This window comes from Emydura macquarii, unplaced genomic scaffold (genome assembly GCF_026122565.2).
Source record: "Emydura macquarii macquarii isolate MOO-44397 ecotype Brisbane River unplaced genomic scaffold, CSIRO-AGI_Emac_v2 contig_3506, whole genome shotgun sequence".
NCBI lineage: Eukaryota > Metazoa > Chordata > Testudines > Chelidae > Emydura > Emydura macquarii.
The window spans coordinates 2,604,858-2,629,442 of NW_027133643.1; the positions used below are offsets into that span (position 1 = coordinate 2,604,858).

Consider the following 24,585-nt stretch of genomic DNA (forward strand, 5'->3'; position numbering starts at 1 on the left):
TACTGTTATGCTCATTCTCCTTCCCCCTTTCCTTTTTATTGTTTATTACAACCACTTGTATCTTGTCTTTAATTAGGCCCTGAACCAGTCCTGCAATTGAACATACACAGGCAGATCCTTGTGACTGTGCACTGAAGTCCTCATTGAAGTCAATGCTGCACCACACACATACAAAGGGCAACATGTGTGGCTATGACTGCAGGACTGGAAGCTTACACTGTAAACTCTTCAAAGAAAGGACCATGTCTACCTATTCGTTTGCACTGAATCTAGCATAAGAGGGACTTCCATCCTGATTAGGACCTATGGATATTATCACTATAAAAAAAAACAATGTTCACCATTTTCTTGCATCTATTTCTGCTGACCATGTTTGTTTCTGTTTTTTATAACAGGTCTAAAAATGTCAGTTAAAAAATAACGCTTGCAAATAAGTTTTGGTTTGATTGTTTGGGTTTGCTTTGTTGTGATATCTTTTCTTGGGATGTGCAAGCCAGCTCCTAAGGCCACAAATTCAGTGTCCACTTTAGATATAGCAATCATAGTAGAACTTCATAGACTTATATTACACTAATCAGTATACTTTCTAATTCTCTATACACCTTATAATTTTCATATACAAATGTATTATTTTTACAAAATATAATACCAAATACCAGTTCATTATGACACCACATAGATAATTAAAACTAAACTATATGGCCAAAATAAATGACATAACATTTTGTATTCATTATCCTTTTTTTTTTTCATATGAATCAGTAATTTGTCATAGGTCTGCCTCTCATTAGTGCCAATTAACAAAGCCCTATGGCAACTTTCCCCCAAAACATCTTTTATCTCCATGTGTAATTTGAATCAGGCCCAAACTGTAGAAGGCTGTAGAAGAACCTGCCTTGTTCTTCCTATTCTTCTCTACTCAGATAGCTCATTCTTTGTTGGTCCCTCCCATAGCCCTGGTCACGATGGATGACCTAGCATTACCATTTCTGGGGTGGGGAGGTATTCCTGTTTGGCTGAATATATAGTGCATTCCCAAGAATGTGTGTTGAAGCACAGGGGAATCTAAACCAGTCTTCCTAGAAAATAAAGTCTCTCTTCATCCACCATGACAAAACACAACACACAATTTGTTTAATATTGTAGGGCCACAGGAGGTCTGAGCTTAAATCTAACAAGTGTAGTTCAGTGAATAGGGTATAGGACTGGGTATCAAGAGAAATAGGTTCTATGCACGGCTCTGTCAATGAATTCCTTGAGCAACACTCCTACTCTTAACTTCTCTGCACCTCAGTTTTGCTAAATGTAAAACGGAAGTGATTACACTGAATGGACTCCTCTTTGTAAAACACTTGAACTATTGGTGAAAATGACTAAGAGTGCTATGTATTATTGTTAAAAATGCTAACATTCTAAAGAGACAATTAGGCCAGAACTCTATGAAAATTTATATTCACCTGCTGAGAGGTGCCTAGATATCACAGTGATTGGTGCACTAGAGACAGATTAGACAATTTTCATTGAACTTGATTGCAGCTATTCAGGATGCTCTGATTTGCATATGTGATCTGATTGGTTTACATTCATCTAGGAGTCTGCCTTATTGACTTCTGGCTCAGTGAACAACCGAAAATTTTCCCACTTGTCACATGACTTTTAAAAAAGGCTCCAAAGGTGATCCTGGCAATGGCTGTTAAGCCTAACTTCAGTACCAGGTAAATTGGTTGAAACTATAGTGAAGAACAGAATAATCAGATCCAAAGATGAACATGATATGTTAGGGAAGAGACAACACAGCTTTTGCAAAGGGAAATCATGTCTCACCAGTATACCCAAAATGATGGGATCTAAATTAGCTGTTATCACTCAAGAAAGAGATCTTGGAGTCATTGTGGATAGTTCTCTGAAAACATCTGGTCAGTGTGCAGCAGCAGTCAAAAAAGCTAACAGAATATTAGGAAACATTAGGAAAGGAATAGATAATAAGACAGAAATAATAATAATATCACTCTATAAATCCGTGGTATGTCCACATCCTGAATACCCTATGCAGTTCTGGTGCTCCATCTCAAAAAAGATACATTAGAACTGGAAAAGATACAAAGAAGGGCAACAAAAATTATTAGGGAGTATGGAACAGCTTTCATATAAGGAGAAATTAAAAAGACAGGGACTGTTCAACTTAGACAAGAGATGGAGTAAGAGAGAAAGATGATTTTGGCATTGGGCATTTCAGACAGAAAGGAAGGACCAGAGGTAAGAAACATGAAGTCTGACAGGAGAACATTACAATAACCCAGGCAAGATAACTAGGGTGTGGAAGAGGGTTTTGCCATGGGGCCAGCAAGCAATGGGTAAATTCTAGGGATATTTAAACAGAAGAACCAACAGTACTCAGCAAGGAAATGTGTCTGGCCTAGGACTTCTCACACATATGTAATAAGAAACAAGCCCCTACATTTTCATTTTGCTGTCAGTTTATGTTTCACATGAAAACATGTGAATTTGTACTAAAATATATTAAATCAATAGCATGCAACATGACTGTTCCATGTCTTTTCTGAGATTATTTTGTCTATCTAAGATTATATGCTTTTTGGGGCAGGGAACATGTTTTGCTACAATACATATTTGTAAATGGGAGATATATTTGCAACACTATATAAGTGCTGTTTCATGATAATTAAATTAATAATTGTGAGTAAGGGAAACAAAGAAGGGACAGTAATGGCCTCCATATTATCAGTCAATCATTTTAACACACAAAGCTGAATATAAAGTTCTTAAAATAATCATTGAAATGCTAAAATGAAGAAAAATGATTTCCAGCTATATTATTCTCTGGCTCTGCATCTTTTCATATTGTATTAATGGAAAAGGCTTAAGTGTTTTTACACATCAGAATTTTTACATTAAATTACAGCCTTAACAAAGGCTATCAAACCATGAATTATTTACAACATAAGTACCCTAACAACAATAAATATTACAATAGAAACAACTTTAAAAAACAAAACAGAATGTACCATGCTTCTTGCACAACAGAAGCCAACTTACGGTGCATCACATATAATAGAAAATAGATAATTCTGCCTAGGTGTGATTCAAACTAATAATCTATCACAGATTGCTAGTATATAACATTACCCCCTTATATATTATGGTAATTTACCTTCACATTATGTCATTGTAGTAGATTCTCAAGTTCCCCTCTAGTTGTTCAAAAAGCACACAGTGATAATATATGGTTTGTTCTCAGTTTGCTTTTAGAAATACAAACACTAAATCAAAATTAGCACGGTAAAGTCTGAACCTAGAAGGCAATTAAGCCAGTAAGCAGAATCAATAAATGCAAATATGAAGAGTTATGTGCTTAACCAAAGGAATATTATGTTTCAGAGTTAACAGTTTGTATTCAAATCAATGTTGAGCTTAACGGAAAGATGTTAAATTATTTTTTCCTCATAATTTGATAATATATATTGTGTTGGTCCTGAAATGGAAAACATTTGGTAGGTTTTGCAAGAACATCTCTTCCTAAATGTGTTTTTCAACAAATAATTTTTCAAAGTGATAGATTATTGTTTGTATTATAGTACACCATCCAAGCTGATCCTGCAGCAAAGTGGCAGGATACAAAGGATCCTAATCTGCTTTTGATGTTCGTAAAGCAACAGTAGTTAAGAATTTAAAGGCACTTAAAAATAAAAAATAACTTAGTTTCACTGAAATGTGCATATTAGGATATAGAAATGCTAGCCGCCATGAAACTCCATTCACAAAATTCCCTAGCAAGATATCATGGAACAATGGCTAAAATTGGGCAAGGTATTCATTACACAAAATGTATTAAATTAAAATGTTCCTGTTCTCAAGTTTACAAAATTTCCATTCACATTTGCCAAAAAATGTGATGAATTTTTTGGAAAACTTATAGTTGACTGGTCCATATGTGTTTCCAAGAAGCTGCATAGTTTCCCTGTTTGTAGGTAACTAGTGCTTGTTAAAATTTGCCATCATAACTGTTTTTCAGTGGAACTTGGGTTTTTGACTAAACATTTTTTGTGAATAGTATCTGCTTTCCACATAAAATTTTGACTTCTCATTGAAAAGCCAAAAATACAAAAACTAAAATGTTTTTGTCCAAAAACCAAAATATTCTATTTGGAAATGCCAACATGGAGCCTCACAAGAGTTGTAGTTTGGATGCCATTTTCCCCTGTGTTCCAGTTTCCCTACCTCAACTCTACCTCCAATTCTGGTTTTTATCCAAAAGTTTCAGTCAAAAAATTTTCACGTTGAATTTTACGGTTTTCCATTTTTCACAGAAGAGTCTAAATTTTCAGGGAGGAGGGAGGGAATCATTTTCTAGCTAGCTGTAGTAACATTTCTTTAACTCACTTCTGCAGATAGAGAAACCAATGTTCAGGATAGTCAAGAAACGTGCCCAAAATTTCACACTATCAGCAGCAGTACCAGGGTTGAAACATAAGTATCCTGATCTTCAGTCCCCTGCCTGATGCACTAAAACCACAGTCTAGTGTAGACATAAGTCAATTAGCCTGATTCTTCACTACGTTGGCACCTTATGCAGTCACCCATGAAAAATGGGTGCAATTTTACACCACTTTGCATTCACTTCAGACAGGTAAAAATGCAACCCCTGCAACCTCAGAGCTGGACTGGCAGGAAAAAAGGGGCAGTGGCTCCTTTAAGGGTCCTCCCCTCCCCCAGAGATTAGAGGGTTGCCAGTAGTGGGGAAGGAATCACGCTAGCAGATGGGTGGGGCTCAGGTAAACCATTGGCACTGCACCCTTGGGGGAGGTTATATAAACCCAGTCCCTCCAGTCTGAACCCCCTCTCACACTCAAATTAACAGCTCCCATCTTCCCATCCTGGGATAAGCAGAGGACCAAATGTTTTATTTGTTTGCTGTGGCTAGTTGCCTTTTTTGGGACAGAGAAGGAATTTTTTCTCTCACCACCTGATTGGCCAGAGCAGGATGGCTTTTTTCATTTTCCCCAGCAGCAGCTCACAGAGGCTCACAGGCTTGAGGCTTCAGCCCTGCAGGGGGAGGGGACTGGCGCTCCCCACTGCAGGATTAAAGCCCCAACACCCTCCTCCCTACAAGGCAGAATCCCCATGCTCCCCCCACCCCAGTCTGGTAGGTGAAGAATGGGGGAAGCGTAGGGGGCTCCTCAAGCTGCACTTCAACTATAAAAAAGCCACATGTGGCTCACTAGCCACGGTTTGGCCACACCTGCCATAGAGAGTCCAGTTCACTGATAAACTGGAATTGGAAGTAAATTTACAGGAAAGCATCACTTAAAGAAGCTGAGGAATGGAGTGGGGCCTCTAGTGACTGGTACAGCAAGGAGACAACCTCCTTTCCCCAGCCCATTCACCTCATACCGGCAAAGGGATTCTAGCAATAGGCTGAGGACCAGAGGTGGAGAGGTGGAGGGCTGATGGCAATGATGGAAATGATTACAGAAGGAATTATGATCTGCACTGTACTAGTTAATCCCAGATGAGTTTAATTAATAAAGTTGCAGTCTAATTAAATCACATCACTTCCACCTTGTCCTTCTTAATGCATGTCTATAAAAGGTGCTATGTAGTGGAGAATCAGTCCTTATGTATTTATCATCTGTAAACCAGGGATAATACCACTGATGGTTATAGACAACAGCTGTTGAAATGTCTAACAAAATACCACTATTTTGCCAGCCAAAATATCCAGCTTTCTCCCAAGTGTAAATAAAGCCCCTTATCTCCAGAACATTTATTGTGTGTGTCCTTAAATTCTGCACATGACTGTTCCTTCAGATCCATCCTCATTCCTACATACATGTTGGAAATACTTAACAGTATGTCCAAGTTCTGTTGCTGGCAGGCACTCACTCACAGAAGAAATAATTCCAAAGTTTGAATGTGGCAGTGAAGACAAGGGACCATGCTGAAGAAAGAAGGCAGCCAAAGAAAGGCATCCCTAAAAAAACGAATAGTGCACTAGAGCCTGGAACTCCCAGACAGTTGATTTAATTTTGGTCTGCCTCTCTGCAAGACAGTAAAGCCTTTCCAATGTCTGTGTGGAACTGGGTATGCAGATTGATGTGATTCCAGGAGGAGGTTAGGGAGTTAGGGAGCTCTTTCCAGAGCTCATAATTAGACATAAGGCTCAGAACAAGATTAGGGTTTGAGACACTGGTGATTGCATCTCTTGGAGGGAACTGCCCTAGAATAGCCAGTCAGTGAGATTTAATATCATTCCCTTTTTCACAAGGGAATTTTTCAAGGCAATTTTTAAGGATAGGGCACCTATTTCTCTATAGAGAATTTTTTTTTCCAGACAACTGTATCATCAGAACTAGACTCCAGTCATTTACAAGTCTTCTGACTAGTGACTTTCAATGCCACGCTACTAATTCCCAAGGCAACATACCCACACACCAGCTAGAATTTCTCCTATCTACTTTTGGTTGTCATTGACCTCTGCCATGTCAGTTATACATATGTACATCTGTAACTTCAGTGACGATGAACTGAGGTCACATGCATGTCCATGTGAACATGCACAGACTGAAATAAACACAGCTGCATTTATGTCGATTTTATACTCAAATATGTCTGATTACACTGAAATAAACACAGCTGCATTTATTTCAGTGATTGTACATTCAGATAAGGATATTAGTGATTAGTTCAGTGTAATACATGTGTTCTTTCATACTGGCAATGATATTGCTATTCTTTCCTATTTTTTTCCATTTCTCTTTTTCCAGATGGAAAACTTTGGACAGAGCCAGAAGAATAGAAACTGGAAAATTCATCTGAGTACAAGGAACAAATAAAAATTATTCCATTCATGTTCAAAAATGTCTGAACCATCTTTGCTCAAACTTAAAAAAAATTCACACTCTCAAATAGCAAACATGGAAAAATTTCAGCCCAAAATTTGAAAGCCTGATGAAATTATAAGCTACTGAAAAAGAAAGTTTGAGGCTAGATCCTGAAAATGAATCTGTATTGACACAGTTGCATATAGTTCCATATGCAGGATCTAGGCCTCAAAATGGAAATATTTCTGCAACTTCAACTATATATGCATGTCTCTCCTCCCACCTAACCACCCCACCAGATAATAATTCTGTATTAAAAGTACTACACTAATTGTTCTCACATTAATTTCAGCTCCATAAATCATTAACATGGATTTCCCAGAACTTGAGATATCTGAGTAAGACCATATCTGTTAGCAGGTATCACTTAAGCAGTAAGCACCCAAACTGGTATTTGTAAAAATATCTTCCATACTGTATCTTGTTTAGATACATAAAGGTTAACATTAGTTCCATTTACAATGCTGACCTAGCAAGAAAGAAATTAATTTGGCATTACTGCAGCAACATCAATTTCCCATGTAACTTTAGTAATGCATTTACTGGAAAGAGATTAATATCAATTCCATAAATCATTCACATGCATTTTCCGGAGTTTGAGACATCTGAGTAATGTTATATATGTTAGCTGATATCACTTTGTGCATACTACATCCATTAATCTATGCCTTGGGTCATGCTGTAGTTGTCATTAAAAATATAAAACTTTTAAAAAAATCAATCTTCCCATTCTTAATTTTTGTGACTTCTAACCTGCAATAGGTTTAAATGTATTTCTACTGTTGATAGAGTAACAATGATCTGCACTGGCAACCTACATTTTCAGAAAAAAGGAAACATTTGTTAAATTATTTACACTGGTAGCAACAATCACTTAATAGCTACATTTGAAGTATAGTACCAGATACCCTAAAATCTAAAACAAAGGCTATGTCTACATTTACGGCAGCACGTAGAGTACTGCATCTCCCTCAGCATGGGTATACATAACAGTGGTGACAGTAAGATAATACCAGAACCTTAGGGTATATACTCTATATGGCTCTTTACGCACCCAAGCACTGTCTCCCATATCTACACTGCTATTTTTTGCAGTGCGGTATCTTGCTGCCTCCCAGCTGCCCAAACCTTTCCTCACCCCAGGAAAAGGAGAAAGGCTCTGGCAGGGCGGGGGGAGGAAGCAGGGAAAGGCTCTGGCAACAGGGAAAGGATCCAGTGCGGGAGGCAGCAGGGAAAAGCTCTGACCACTGCCAGGAAGCTGCCGGACGGCCTTTCCTTGCTGCCTCCTCCCTGCCATAGACTTTCACTGCTATGTGTAGTGACACACCACAGTGTGGACACAACTTGTTTTTCACTGCTGTATGTAGTTACATGTACCCTCCATGCCACTGTCACTGTAGACAAGGCCAAATTGTTTAATAAACCAGAACACCTGGATAGTACAAAAGTAAACTGCAGACAGACATCATTTACAGAAATATACACAGAAACTTTTACTACATTTTCTATAGTTTATATGAATATTCTCATAGAAATGAAGGCCCAGAACAGTCATCTCTTAAGATGATTATTCTCAGCTAGCCAGCCAATGATACATATAAATGATACTAAATACAAAAGAGGAAATCTGGGCTGGGAATTGGTTTTTGCTCCAAAAGGCAGCTTGGACTAGTAATAATGGTGTTTAAACACAGCTGATGGAGAGCAACTTCAATAGGTATCAGACAGATGGTGATTTTTCACTTTTTTATCACTATGAATGTCCTTTGTGATCTTTGCTGTTTTGTTTTATGTCTCTCTTAGGACATGATTCTACTACTATTGAAATCAATTGGAGTTTAAATGGGAGCAGAATCTGGAAACTTGGTGCTTTACAGACAGGGGACCACATTACAATAGGATGCCAGTTATGAAGGCCAAAATATTATTTTTTGTCTGCTGTGGATTCATTATTTCTTTGAGTATTATGCTAGTATTATAGCCTTTTGTATGATTTGTCTGACTTTAGTTTTCAGATTTTAATGTTTGTACAAGTGAAAGACCTTCATTTCAGAAAATATTTTGGCAATTGAAACCTACAATAACTGGTAATCACATGTGCTTTACAAGTTCAGTATCCTGAAGAAAATTATAGGTTGACATCTAACTGTGAAATAACAGAGGGTCAGATAATGCCATCAGTTTTAAGCAGAAATCCCTACTGATAACAATGGAGATTTCTGTTTAAAAACAGTGGTAAGGGGTGGCCTAGAAACAGCTGTTTACCCATAATCTTGCTCAAAATGGTAAACAGGAAATTAGAATAATTTTAAAAAAAACCAAAATGTTGGGGAAATGATCAATAATTAGAGGCAGAAAAATATTTCCAAAGGAGCTTTCCATTATACTATGCATAACTTAAATTATAAGATTGACACTCAAAAAGATAATGAAAATATTCTTTTTTGCAATTATTCTGTTGAAGGGTTAAGATTTTGATAGGCTTTGCCCTGATTCCAACAAATCTAGTAAAATATATTTTCCTTTTAGATTCAAGGAAAGCTTATTTATTTTTAACATGTGTTTTTAGAGATCTTTTTGTTCTATTGTATATGATCAATACTTCCCTCATTACTATTCAGCCTACAAGAGCTATTTCACCTCCATACAGGGAAAAAAAAAACATGCTTCCAACACTTGTTTTTGTAGTAATTTCCACTACCTATTATAGTAAAGCTCAAAGACCAAATTCAGATGGTTGTAAGTGATTCACTGAAATCAATGGAATTGCAACCACTTACAGCAGGTCTGAGTTTCTCCCCAAAAAGTATGTTAACTTAACTTTTGAACAACTATAGAAAGTATTTAAAATTTTTAACAAAAAATAAGTAAACCTAATGAAGTGGATCACTTGATATAAAGTTGATTATAACTTGCTCCAGCTGCTTAATAGCATTTGCACTTCATCACCATTGCACTTTTTATCAACTTGTTAATGCAAAAGATGTTATCTGAATATATATACTTATCCTGTTGAAGAAGAAAAGACTCACCAGTATTGGTCAGTAATTTATCACATAAGGTGGTGGTACATCAATCAATGCAACTAAATCAAATTTACAGTAATTAAAGGTTGAATCTAAAATTTTACAAAACTTTGGTTAATTGTGACCTCATGAACACAAACCACAATGAACAAACTACTCAGTCATAACATTTTTGTTATAAAAAAGGATGGAAGATCTAATGACTCTTGGCAGAGTTCCACATTCTGGTTTAAATGAGAGTAAATGCAGAGAGCTGCTTCATTTTTAATTTCAAGAAATATATCATCTTTAACACTCAAACAGCATAACAGGAGACTAACATGCACAAAAACACATTTTTTTAAAGCTCCCAAAAAGTCTATGTATTTAACATTATGAATGTTTTTGCACCAGGCTTGATATATATTTCCCTCTGTGGGACAACTTCACTCTTTCAATTCTCAAAAATGAACATAAAAGGAAAAAAAAATACTTTATAACCAATTTTAATACTGTTGTTCCTGAAAATCAATTTCTGACTTAGCTGGGACTGCAACAGATATACTAGATACAGCTATGTCAAAATAGCAGAAGAAGAGCCCAGAGATGGAGGCACAAATTTCTAAAAATGGATGCCCAGAGTTAGCCTCCAACATCCATATTTAATTACCTAAACTAGAGTCCTGGTTTTCAAAAGTTACACCAGTAATAATGGGGGAATTCAACTTTCCCCATATTGAGTGAGTATATGTGCCATCAGGATGGGATGTAGAGATAAAATTTCTAGACACCATAAATGACTGCTTCTTGGAGCAGCTAGTCCTGGAACTCACCAGGGGAGAGGCAATTCTTAATTTAATCGTAAGTGGAGCATAGGATCCAGTCCAACCGGTGAATATAGCTGAACTGCTCAGTAATAGCAACCATAATATAATTAAATTTAACATCCTTGTGAGGGGGAAAAAAACAAAGAAACCCACCACAGCAGCATTTAATTTCAGAAAGGGGAACTACACAAAAATGAGGAAGCTAGTTAAATGGAAATTAAAAAGTACAGTCACAAAAGTGAAATGTCTGCAAGCTTTATGGGAACTTTTAAAAAACATCATAATAGAAGCTCAAACTAAATGTAAGTACCCCCAAATTTAAAAACATCATATGAGGACCAAAAAAGTGTCACCATGGATAAACAGCGAAGTGAAAGACGCAGTTAGGGGGGAAAGGGCATCCTTTAAAAATTGCAAATTTGATCCCACTCAGGAAAATAGAAAGGAGCATAAACTCTGGCAAGTCAAGTATAAAATTAGATAGACGAAAAAGATTTGAAGAGCAACTAGCCAAAGACTCAAAAACTAGCAACTAAAATAAATGCTAAGTACATCAGAAGCAGGACGCCTGCCAGTCTGTGGGGCCACTGTACACTCGAGGTGCTAACATAGCACTTGAGGAAGATAAGACCATTATGGAGGAGCTAAATTAATTCTTTGCATCCTTCTTCACTGAAGAGGATGTGAGGGGGGTTCTCACATTTGAGCCATTCTTTTTAGGTGACAAATTTGAGAAACTGTCCCAGAATGAGGTGATAATAGAGGTAGTTTTGGAACAAATTGATAAATTAAATAGTAATAAGTCACCAGGACCAGATGGTATTCACCTAAGAGTTCTGAAGGAACTCAAATATGAAATTGAAGAACTGTGCTATGTAATCTATCACTTGAATCAGCTTCTGTACCAGATGATTGGAAGATATCTACTGTGACACCCATTTTTAAAGAAGGCTCCAGATACAATCTTGGCAATTACAGGCCAGTAAACCTAATTTCAGTGCCATGCAAATTGGTTAAAACTATAGTAAAGAAGAGAATTATCAGACACATAGATTAACACAATTTGTTGGGGAAGAGTCAACACAGCTTTTCTAAAGGGAAATCATGCCTCACCAACCTATTGGAATTCATTGATGGGCTCAAGAGGAATTTGGACAGGGGTGATCCAGTGTATATGGTGCGCTTGGACTTTCAGAAAGACTTTAACTAGGTCCCTCACCATAGGCTCTTAAGCAAAATAGCAGTCATGGGATAAGAGGGAAGGTCCTCTCATAGATCAGTAGTAACTGATTAGAAGACACGAAACAAAGGGTAGGAATAAATGGTCAGTTTTCAGAATGGAGACAGGTAAATAATGGTGTCTCCCAAGAATCTGTACTGCGACCAGTGCTGTTCAACATATTCATAAATGATCTGGAAAAAGGGGTGAACAGGAAAGTAGCAAAATTTGCAGATGATACAAAATTACTCAAAAGAGTTAAGTCCAAAGCAGACTGCAAAGGGATCCAAAGGGATCTCACAAAACAGTGTCAATGTGCAACAAAATGGCAGATGAAATTCAATGTTGATAAAAGCAAAGTAATGCACACTGGAAAACAATCTCAACTATGCATACAAAATGATGAGATCTAAATTAGACCTTACCACTCGAGAAAGAGATCTTGGAGTCACTGTGGTTATTTCTCTGAAAACATCTGCTCAATGTGCAATGGAAGTCAAAAAAGCTAGCAGAATGTTAGGGACTATTAAGAAAGGGATAGATAATAAGACAGTAAATATCATAATGCCACTATATAAATCCAGGGTACGCCCACCTCTTGAATACTGCACAGTTCTGGTCACCCCATCTCAAAAAAGTTGTATGAGAGGTATAAAACAGCTTCCATATGAGGAGAGATTAAAAAAGGTGGGACTTTTCATCTTGGAAAAGAGACAACTAAGGGGGAATATGACAGAGGTCTATAAAATCATGAATGATGTGGAGAGAGTGTTTTTTTTTATTCCTTCACATAACACAAGAACCAGGGATCACCGAATGAAATTAATAGGCAGGAGGTTTAAAAACAAACAAAAGGAAGTACTTCTTCACACAATGCACAGTCAACTTCAGACGTCACACAGTCACACACACTTCAGACAACACATAATCAATCAGAAGATGGAAATCGGTGACAGGGGATGGATCACTTGATGACTGCCTGTTCTATTCATTCCCTCTGAAACACCTGGTATTGGCCACTATCAGAAGACAATATACTGGGCCAGATGGACCATTGATCTGACCCAGTATGAACGTTCTTATGTTCTTAACTTGTGGAATTCATTGCCAGGGAATTTTGTGAAGGCCAAAACTATAACGGGGTTCAAAAAAGAATTAGATAAATTCATGGAGGATAGGTCCATCAATGGCTATCAGCCACGATGGTCAGGGATAGATTTACTCACATTGCAAGGAAAACACAAGGTACTGAATTCAGAAAGTCCAAAGTGTTTGTTTTTCCAGAATTAAGAATCAGAATTAAGAAAACCAAAGGTACTGAATTCAGAAAGTCCAAAGTGTTTGTTTTTCCAGAATTAAGAATCTTCTCTTGGATCTTGCACAGAGGCCTTCTCTTATAACAACAGGGAGGAAAACTGAAGTGGAATCTGCTTGACTCTGAATCCTCTTCAGAGTAGTGTGAATAAGCAAATCAACCCCAAAATTATGGGAATGAATGGGAAGTTAGGTTCTGGGTATTGAATGGACATTCTGCTTATTCTTTCAGCCATTGATAGAAAAAATTAAATACTTAGAACTGCTCTTTCTAGGATGAAGAACAGGAAACTGAGCCCCAAGACAGAAAGGCAAGACAGCAAGAAAAAAAGGAGTCTGCAGACACTAATTAGCTCTGCTGTCTACTATGATGAATAATAGAAAGAGCAATCCAAACACCTGGAGTAGTGTCTTGGTACAGAACTCGAACCAGTGAATCAGAGCAATGAATCAGTGGCCTCCAGATTCATGATGACCTTTGAAATCATTTAGACTTCAACCATAAAATGCCTAAAATATGTATTCCTAGGTTGTGTTGAAGAGGTCAGGCACACAATTCCAAGTTACCTTAAAGAACATTTACACATCAAAGTCCTGTCCTGATACAAGTCGGAAGAGATTGTTGATAAAGTGAAAACAAACCCACCCTTTCCCCAGAAGTTTGTGCCTCTAAAAGGCTCCCAACCTATATTAGCCCACATAGAGTGAAGGATGAACACGGTAGAACATCACACTGCTGATAATCCAGTGGACCAGCTCTAGATTGATACTTTGATCTATTAATGGAGAGCAGAAAAGAGAAACTACAGTTGATCTAAATATTCTTTTTCATCTAACCTGTAGGATTTCAAGTGACAGTTATTTTACTGTAGTTGATCATATGCACAGATAACCACACTACTGGTTTGCTCTGAAATTACTGCACTGGCTCCCTATGCTTCTCATCTACAGTATCCAGATGTTTTGCCTCACCAGTCCAGTTATAAGAGGCTGAGCCCTCCAGCTGAACCCTGGATAGTCTGCCCCTTCCAGCATTGTCAGTAAACAATAAAACAAACACAAAAAGACTGCCCCATAGGGTTGCCACCTTTCTAATTGTTGGTACTGGACCCCAGAGGCCCTGCCCCACCCCTTCCCCAAGACCCCACCCCATTCCACATCTTCCCTCCAGGCCCCACCCCCTTCTCTGTCTCTTCCCCAAGCCCCACTCCGTTCCCTGCCTCTTCCTCCCAAGGCCCCATCCCTGTTGCTCGCTCCTCTCCCCTACTCTCCCCACTCACTGAATCGTCTCCACCTCCCTCCCCACCTCCATTTGGGCTCCCTGTGCTCTAGGGCTGGGATGGGAGCTATTGTAGCCTGACAAGGAGCCTGCCTGCAGATAGAAGGCAGCCCCAGCTGAGCAGGGGCTGGCATGGGTTAATGGGGCAGTCTTTTTGTGTTTGTTTTATTGTTTACTGACAATGCTGGAAGGGGCAGACTATCCAGGGTTCAGCTGGAGGGCTCAGTCTCTTATAACTGGACTGGTGAGGCAAAACATCTGGATACTGTAGATGAGAAGCATAAGGAGCCAGTGCAGTAATTTCAATAATTTCCCCCCCATCCCCAATAACCGGACTTTTGGTGTCCATCCAGAGACTGCCAGATCCCCTTTTCAACCAGACTTTCCACTTGAAAACTGAGCACCTGGCAACCCTAAATGGCACCCGAACACAGAAACCAAAAGCCAGACTGTCTAGCTAAAACCTGGTTGGGTGGCAACCCTAGGGTATGGTAAAGCTCTTGTCCTTCAGAGATGATTTTGGTAGTCTGCCCTTTCCAGGGTTGACAGTAAACATAAAGGAAACAAACATAAACAGATTGCCCTATTTGTTTGGTAAAGCTCACTTCTTTCAGAGAAATATTGAATCAACTGTGGCCCCAGCTATAAGACCCCACAGATGTAGAACCCAGGCCTGCATTGTTACCAGGCTGCTGACATCTCCAGGTTGCCACCCAGTGGCAGCTGTAACCAGCATGTGCTCCAATTCCCATGACCAATTGTGGACACAGACCACGCGAAATTCCACCTCAAGGGTTTGACAAACAGCAGTCTCATGGCTCCTGATTGGCTCCCTACCATGTATAAACCCAAGGGGCATTCCAGGAAGTGTCCGGGAAACAGTGCAGATTTCCTGTAGCTGCCACGACCGTTCCTGTTCCTTGCTCCTCAATTCCTGGCTTTGACCTTGGCTTGATTTGGACTTTGCCTCCTGACTCAGACCCTAAAGCCTGACTTGGAGTCTGACCCTTGGTATCCTGGCCTGGAACCCGACTACAAACTCCTCTGTTACTCCAAATTTGTCCCTGTTCTGATCCTTGGTCCTGACTGCCTTTGTTGGGATTCTGACACCAGCCAGGGTCACTGGTTAACAAGGACAGTCCTATCTCAAGTGGGATAGTGTCAGGCCCTCTCTTCCTCCAAGGCAGGGGCTGCCAGTCAGTGGTCTAGTCCCTGGTCTGCCACCAACTGAGCCAGGTTTTCCTCTTTTAAGCTCCTCCTTCGAAGTCTGACATCTCTCACAGGTGAAGCAGGGGGAGGAAAATGTGACTCTGCATGTGGGTGTTGGGAACTCCAACAATGAGGGTAAATACATTATGATGCCAACATCATAAAATTGTACAAAAACAAAGATCAGCATGATTGCAGCAGCTATAGAGGAATTTCTCTCCTTAAAGTTCCTGGCAAGGCATTCACAAGGGTCATTCTTAAAAGACTGCAAGTTCTTGCTGAATGTGTATATCCAGCAAGTCAGTGCAGCTTCTCTGCCAGTAGATCAGTTATCAGTGTGGCCTTCATACTAAGACAACTGCAAGAAAAGTATGAAGAACAAGAAAACCTTCCTATGTGGCCTTCATAGATCTCACAAAGGTTTTGACCTGGTCAGCAGAAAGAGCATTTTCCAAGTGCTAGAGAATTGATTATCCCCTAGTCCTCCTGAGTCTGATTTGATCCTTCTATGATGGCATGAAGGCTAAAGTCCATTAGGATGGTGATCAATCTGACAGCTTTAAAATCCTCAATAGTGTCAAAAGAATGTGTTTTGGCACCAATACTCTTTGGTATATTCTTCTCTCTACTGCTTCATCATGCTTTCTCATCAAGCACCGAAGGTGTATGCTTCCATACAAGATTAATAGAAAACTCTTCTACACTGCGTATCTAAGAGAAAAAAGTCAAAATCTTTTGATGAGAACTTCTATTCACCAGTGACATAGTATTTGTTGCACACAGTGAAAAAAAAATCCAGCAAATTTCAAGTAGCTTTGTGCTATCTTGTGATGAATTTGGATTCATCATCAGTCTAAAGAAGACAATGATTATGGCACAAGGTGTGCTGTCTGCACCAGAAGTTTCAATATTATATTAATAATAATAATTGAATATTATTGAATAATAATAAATAATTGATTAATATTATTGAATAATAATATTCAATATTATATTTAATATAATATTTCACTAGAAGTCATGCACAAGCACTGCTATCAAGGATCAACTGTATCAGATAACTTAGCTGTAGATGACAAGCTTAATTCTCATATTAGAAAATCAGTTACCACATTTGCCCAACTGACCAAGCGTGTATGAAAAAACAGAAAACTAACACTGACCACTAAGATATAGGTCTACCAGACTTCCATTCTGAGCACATTGCTGTATAGTGGCAACATCTGGACCACGTACAGCAGGCATGAAAGGAGATTAAACACCATCCACACTCACTGTCTTTGCTGATTTCTAAATATCAAGTGGGAAAGTCAAAGTTCCTGACTCTGGAAGTATTTGAGAAAGCAAAACTGCCAAGTCTAATCACTATTCTCAAACATAGACATCTCTGTTGGCTTGATCATCTGCACCAGGTGGATGAAGGATGCATGCCAAAGGATCTCCTGTATGGAAAACTTGCAGATGCTTTAAGAGGGCTGACTTAGGCTCAGGTTTAAGGAGATTTGCAAGAGACTTTAAAACTTTTAACATCAACGCTGCAGGTTGGGAAGATGTTGTTAGTAATAGGCTACACTGAAGGGCTACGCTGCACAGAGAGTCCAAGAGTCTGAAAAGAGGTGACTGAAAAAGAGGAAAGCAAAAAGAGTAAGAGGAAAACACAGCAGGCCTCAAGCGCTAGGAGTGCACAGGCTTCATCCTCTGGAGCTGTGCACTACATTTGCGCTATTTGTGGCAAAGACTGCTACTCAAGAATTGGACTTTTTAGCCACTGACGATGCTGCAGCCTGATACGCAATAACTGAACTGCTTTGCCATTTACACCATAGCTTTTCAAGACAGACAGATGTCTGTTAATGTTACCAACTACTTTAAAGATGGTGAGGTGCTCAGACACTATGGTGACTGATGCCATAAAAGTATCTGGTATCCTCTGCTCAAGTAAATACAATTCACATCAAAAGAATCTATCAAATAGAAGAAACTTTAAGCTACTGTAGAGGCTGGAGTTTTGTTTCTTGAACTATATTAAAAATATGTCACTGTACCTCTACTAATAGTAAATTCCAATACATATTTGTTATCATTATTTATCATGACAAATGAAAAACATTCAAAAAATGAGAGCAAAATAAATAACATTTCAGCTACATGTGCTTAACTTTCCCTGTCTATAGGCTTGATGTCCTTTTACTGTTCTGGAAAGACTTCTCATCTCTTCTCCCCAATTCTGTAATATAGTATGAACTGCTTTCTGAGAAGTTACTTTGTGTTTATTATCTAATAAAATATTTAATAAATCCTTCATATTTTGTAACCAAAATTTGCAAAGGAGCTATAATATTTTTAAAGAAGCTGGGAATCTCAACTTTCAATGAAATGCTTTTATTTAATATAATCAACATAACAGGTAAAACAGGCATCAGTCTCAGTGAAAAGCACTAAATACTATCTGTCTCCATGCCTCTCCTTAGTCTACTTCCTGTTACATACCTGCTGGGTCCATAAAATGGCATTAATACCACAGGACCATTTTAAAATCAATACGGGTTTTATAATGTCTCCTGCGTAGCAGATAGGAAATTCCAAGAGGATGCATTGCGTTGAGCTATTACCACTACTAAAATGGCACCCACGGTCTTAACTGCTATTGCACCACACATGTTGCACCTTACTAGTTAACTAATGGTGTTCCATTGAGAGAAAGGAGCAGAAAACTTTACCAGTATCAATAATTAGCTGAAGTATCTTATAATTCATCTATCATCTCCCTTCTATCAAATTGTCAAAATCCATACATTAAATATAAAGCTGCTACCTCTTGAAAGGAATTAATTTTTTAAAATTTTAAGAATACCTTTTAATTCTACTGTTTAGAAATTGTAATTAAACATTCATCTAATTATCAACATCTTCACTTCATAGAATTGGGTGCTACTGATCCTTTTCATTCCACAATAATTTAACACAATATAATGAATTTCTCATCTTAGGCCAGTTGATTAGTTTAATGAATTATACTGCCATTTTCTGATTCTAGAATCATAAACTTATAACAATTGTCAAATAACACTCAAAATATATATACTCTAAATTTATTAAATATCGTATGTAAGCATTTTCTGAGCCTTCATAGGCATAGTTTAAAAAACAGGAGGATATTCTTTCTTATTCATTGCATCATTTATGCCTTTTGTATAATTTAATCAAGGGATTTAAATAACTCTGTTTAATATTTATCTAAAAACTGGCAGCCAGTATTACACTCAGAGGGACCTAATTCTTCATAAAAAGCTCATTTTATGAGACACTGTAGTAGTTTTGGCATTACCAGCACCTCTCACATAAACCATGCTGGAAACCATAGCCTAGCCTGCCAAATGCCTTCTGTACATATGGTGTTTAACAGTGCTGTGTGTGTCTGTAAGCTAGTAATAACAGATTTGAGCTAAAATTTGGAGTCTTATGCATACATGTAACATAAAATTTTAAAATATATTATGTAATATATATACACACATGAATCAAGTTAAAAACTCATCTTTAAACTAACACCCTAAATATAACATTTGTAAAAATAATTTGTCTTTCATTTACAGTACACTCCCTGCACCTATTGACGTTAATGGCAGCTTTCCTTAATTTGAATAGTTCAGGATCAGACCATTAGTGCCCCAAATAAGACTTACATTTAAAGAGAGTCACTCAGGTGAAATTGGGTCAAAACATATAAGTTATAAAACCTAAGTTCAGATAAATTCCCCTGTAAACTATGCAACCCAAACTTTGCAATGTGTGCTTGTGCATGTTGACAAAGTGAAATTGACTAAACATCTTTAAAATCACACTGCTTTTTTAATCAATTTAAAAGTGTTTCATTCCAAGCCACCTGAAAGAATAAAAGTCAAATATGTACTTACATGCTGTAACAGAGATTCCAGCAAAATTGTACTCACCTTGGGCCTGATGCAAAGGTCACTGAAGACAATGGGAAAATTTTCATTGACTTCTGTGGGCTTTGGATGAGGTCTCTTATTCACATGACTAGCCTCACTGACTTCATTGAACAATCCCACTGAAGTCAAAGGGACTATTCACATTAGTAAATTAAGTAGTATTTGGAACAAATATCTTTCTCAAAATTAAGATAGAATTTAATATTTCTGCAGATATACAGTAATATTATAAATGTTTGTACACTGTCAGTTGAGTAACATATACAGTAACCCTGAGGGAGCTTACCGCTTTCAAAACAGGCATCAAATATAAGATGTCCTTTTTTAGGCTGTCCATAATAACCAACTGGGATAACGGCATATTTGCTTACATTCCCTGCTATGATATCATCACTTCCTAGGTCACTACCTGTTACATAAAAAAAAAAGAAAAGAAATATATCAATGTTAAAGAAAAAACAAAACTATTAAAACAGACTGAGGGATTTTTTCCCCCAATGCTTTTGTATTTTCATTAATTCTGCATCTGCATCCATATACATGCACTTTCTTTTTAAAACATATTCAACCAAAATCCTCGTTATCTTTATGATGTCATTTATTAAAGTTTCCAATATTAACAGGCCCCACCAAAAAGTACATGTAAATTCCTGCTTTAGTAAAATGACACAAAGAATTCAACTTTGTTTAAGAAACCAGAATTTCAAGCAATATACTCTAACCAACACCATTACAGGATGTCACTGTGAGTGCTGTGCTACACCAGGCCCCTCTGATGTTTGATAATGTATTAGTTACACCTCACATTTGGGTGCAAGCCCTGTAGACACTTCAAGAACTAGGCTCTTGAGGTTCTGGCTTTTGTGGGGTTCTCAACAACTCTCTTACACTTTAAATAAGCCAGAGGATGTATTTCCTAGAGCTACCACAAACGGTGCAAATAGCCAAGGAATAATTTCTTTAAGTTACAACACAAAAGGAGGTAAACACAACCAACTGTCTCTAAGGGCAGTCCAGTACAGGGGTATGAAGATGGGACTCCTTAGGCTTAGTACCAGGGATACTCACTTCAGGCCTCCCTTCTCTTACAGGCAATCATGCAGTGGCTTGCAGACATCCTGGCCTGAATTCAATCCTTTTGTCCAGAATCTGTATCTGGTTCAGGCCTATCCCTAAGCCGACTCCACCCCCAACCAGCCATTTGCAGAACACTCGCAAATATCCACGCTGTAATGCAATGTCCAATTTCCTTATGGTCCCCTCTGACACCACTACCCTTTCCTGTGTTGGTGTGATTATGGAGACCTCTACTGGCTGGAAGTTGCTCTGGTAGCACAATGTCCAGTAAAATGCCAACTGGTTTATTACAATATGTGTGATACAATGGGCTAAAGTTTGCTCTCATTTACAGTGTTGCCAACTCTTATTATTTTATTGCAAATCTCATGATATTCATTTTTTTCTTAAAGCCCCAGATCCTGGATTCATATGACTAAGTGAGAATCTCAGCTTCCTTTTTTTTTTTTTTTTTTAAAGCAAGTTTCTAGCCCACATGGTTGTGGAGAAAAGTTTGAAAACATGACCCTGATTTTCAAGGCAATCTCATGACTTTTTTTTAGGCCTGACATGATTTTTGAATTCTCAAAGTTGGCACTACTGCAGTTACATCAGTACAACTCAACTGATTGCAATGGGGATGCTACACATTTTATTGAGAGCTGATTTTGGTCCTATATTCTCTTTGCAGGAAAATACATGAATGCAACATTAATAATATCCAAAATGAACATATTTTAGGTAATTCAAAGTAATGTTTTTCCAAGTGAGCATAACTAAATCACATTGGTATTAAATTTACACATGTAATCCCACACACATTAAATTAGTACATTCACATTTATAACCAGTATGAGTTTAAAAGTATGTAAGATATATGTGAAATCTGCCTACTGGAGGTAGAGACCAAGGGCTCTGGGTCAAACAGTCCTGGATTGCTGATAAATTGAAGGACCTGGATAATAGGGTCTGTACGTCTAATCTGCAAATCATTTGAATGCCAGTGGAATTAAAGCCCCATGCATAAAAAAATCTCTCCTTCACTTATTCTTTCCAGAGTTCCTTGGACCCTTCCTGAGGAACTCTACTTTGGAAACTGAAAGGCAGATTAAGCTCCCATACTCAACCCTCCTAATGGTGACAGGCTGCAAATTAGTAAAATTGATGCAATACCAGGACAGAAAATCAATCCTGTGCAAAGCCTGTAACGGCAGCAAAAGCTCCTTTCAGGAAGTTGATATCTCTTTTTACCCTGATATCTGCTCAGAAACACAGAACAAGTGGCAGCATTTGCTCCAATTACAAATATACTTTGCAGTAAAAATATTAAATCTGCCTTCTGGTACCTTGCCAGACTGAAAGTATAATATGGCTTCAAGCGTCAGACATATAATGATCCAGATAGACCAGCCTGATTGTTAGTGGATTTTGAAATGTTGGAGAATGCATCCCAAGTTTTGACACCTTCTGATGCACATACAGCTGAGTGAGCTGGCTGGAACTGTTTTTCTTCAAATACGTTTCTGTATGGGTGTCTGTATATTATGGGCACCTTATTCAAGCAACTATATCTCAATGCCTCTTCTTTATTAACTTTGGTTAACATCAGCTGAATGTTATCTGTATCTACATGATGAAGAAAAACTACTGCTTGTGACAATAACTGTGAAAGGCAACAGAGAATAATTAACTATAATTTTTTAAGCTTCTGTACTGAGTTTCTGGTTATACCTAAATATTCCTGAATGTAGTGATCTGCATAAGTTATGGCATTCTACCCTTATACAAGTGTGTCTGCTTGGCTTTGGAAGTAAAACCATTGACAACCTATTGAGAGCCAAAAGCTTCTCACTTTCCTTTCTTCCTTCCCCCTTCACATATCCCCAAAACAACAGTACAGAAACAGTAGCTATGTTTCCTTGTAACGAGTTTGTCACCTTTCCTATCAGGGAATTTCTTCCTTTAGTAAGAACCTGGTTTTTTATTTTGTTTTATGTTTTTGGGACTGATATTTCATATCCTTTCTTACATTATTGCCAGCTGCCTTGATGGAAACTCTGAACTCTTATTATTGTGCATTGGGGGAGTCAGTTGCCAGAGCTCTCAGGGCAATCCAGCTTCCTGAGTACATTTGATTTTGGTTTTTGCTTTGAACTACTTCATCTGTATTTAAGTTCTTTATATATCAGATATATTAAAGTTCTGGTTAAGAAATGTATTGATGATATTGTGAAATCCTCTATTCCCATATACACTGCAGTTTTTTCCTAAATCTTGTTTTTACAGATACTGTCAATATACAATAATATTGTTCTTCTATTCTGTACTTAGCAGACAGAGAATTTTCTCATCTCTTGCTGTTGCCTCCCACACACTTTTTTCCTTTTCTCTTTTTCTGTATCCACTCTGCCCTAGATTTCTTCTTGCATTACCCTGATTCTAAACACTTAAGATTATTCAATTTTGAAAGTTCATTTAAGACAAAACCAGGTTCATCAGCTTCTCTCCTCTACTTTATTCTGATCTGTTATTTATTTCCCCAGCTTCTCTCTCCTTTGTTTCTTTTCTTATTTCTTTAAACATTACATCACTGTTCAAAAAAGAAAAAAACTTTTGTGTTTTGTTTAAAGTTGTATATTATTTTATGGAAATAAAACTAATTTTTAAAAGGCATATAAAATCATACTATAATAAAGCATATAAAATAATATAAGTAGACTTAACAATGGCTGCTGTGAGAATTTTAACTGAATTTTCTGACTTTTGTGCATTTTAATGCTCAGCCATAACATGCTATTACCACAGCTTTTTACAGTTGATTTCCTTGGTTTTGTCTTTAAAAAACAAAAAGGGAAAACTGAATATTAAAATAAACACATGAATACAAAGGATGCAAGACTATTTTATGCTATTGCATAAAAAAAGAGGGATTCTATAAACAGATTTTTTCATGTAATTCAATACTTGTGCACCCAGTCAAATTACACTTTCTGAAACATCCTTGCTGAAGCATGTAAAATGCTTATTCCCAAACACACTGACAGGAAAACACAATGGTGTTTTTAATTTGAAAAATTTAGGGCAAAAGAAAACAAGGCAACATTCATCTTATCTTCTAAAGAAAGAAATTCATGGTATCTATACTTTATAATTATCTGTTCATTCTTCTGACATTGGTGCCTCTTTTTTTGGTACTCTTCAGAGGACAAATCTTTAACAGAAAAACTATTTTTACATCAGAGAAAACTAAAATAAATGTGTATATCTTTAAATGCAGAAGGCACATGATGAAATAATATGATGATAATATCTTATATCACTCTGATAAATAGGCCTGCTGAGGCTTCTAGAAATAGACTTTTGGTCTGCACTGATTTTTTGACATTTAAATGGGTTATGGGAATGATGAATGTGACATAAAGCTCAATTTGTTTTATTTTCATATTGAAAACTATTTCACACAAATGTTACAAGCAATTCATATTGGCCCTGAATGATGAAAACAGCTTATTAATTAAAATTGACCTTTACATACAAAAATATATTCCACCTTTTGAGCCAAAACACCTTACTTGAGGTTACAAATTATAGGAATGTATTAGTGACACCACAGTTAAAGGGTCTGTCAGGCTTTCCCTTATAAGCCAATATTTTCAGTGGTTTATAAATCCTAGATAAAATAAAGAACTTAAATCTATTTTTCCATTATCATCACTCAAAAAAACAAAGATTAATGTTTATAAATGAAATGTTGCATACTATTATTTCTTAACAGAATCTATTTGTATTTACAATTTTAAAAGTTATTTTGTTTTAGAATT

The 24,585-nt window shown here is 37.4% G+C and overlaps 1 protein-coding gene across 1 annotated transcript in view; it reads right to left on the reverse strand.

Annotated features, from left to right (window-relative positions):
* The window catches only part of LOC137144931 (BEN domain-containing protein 5), an 803,386-nt gene that overhangs the window by 755,543 nt on the left and 23,258 nt on the right, over positions 1-24,585 (reverse strand). Inside the window, exon 2 of the mRNA XM_067535412.1 lies at positions 19,995-20,117. Coding sequence (XP_067391513.1) covers positions 19,995-20,117 — 123 coding nt within the window. The remainder of the gene's footprint in view (positions 1-19,994; positions 20,118-24,585) is intronic.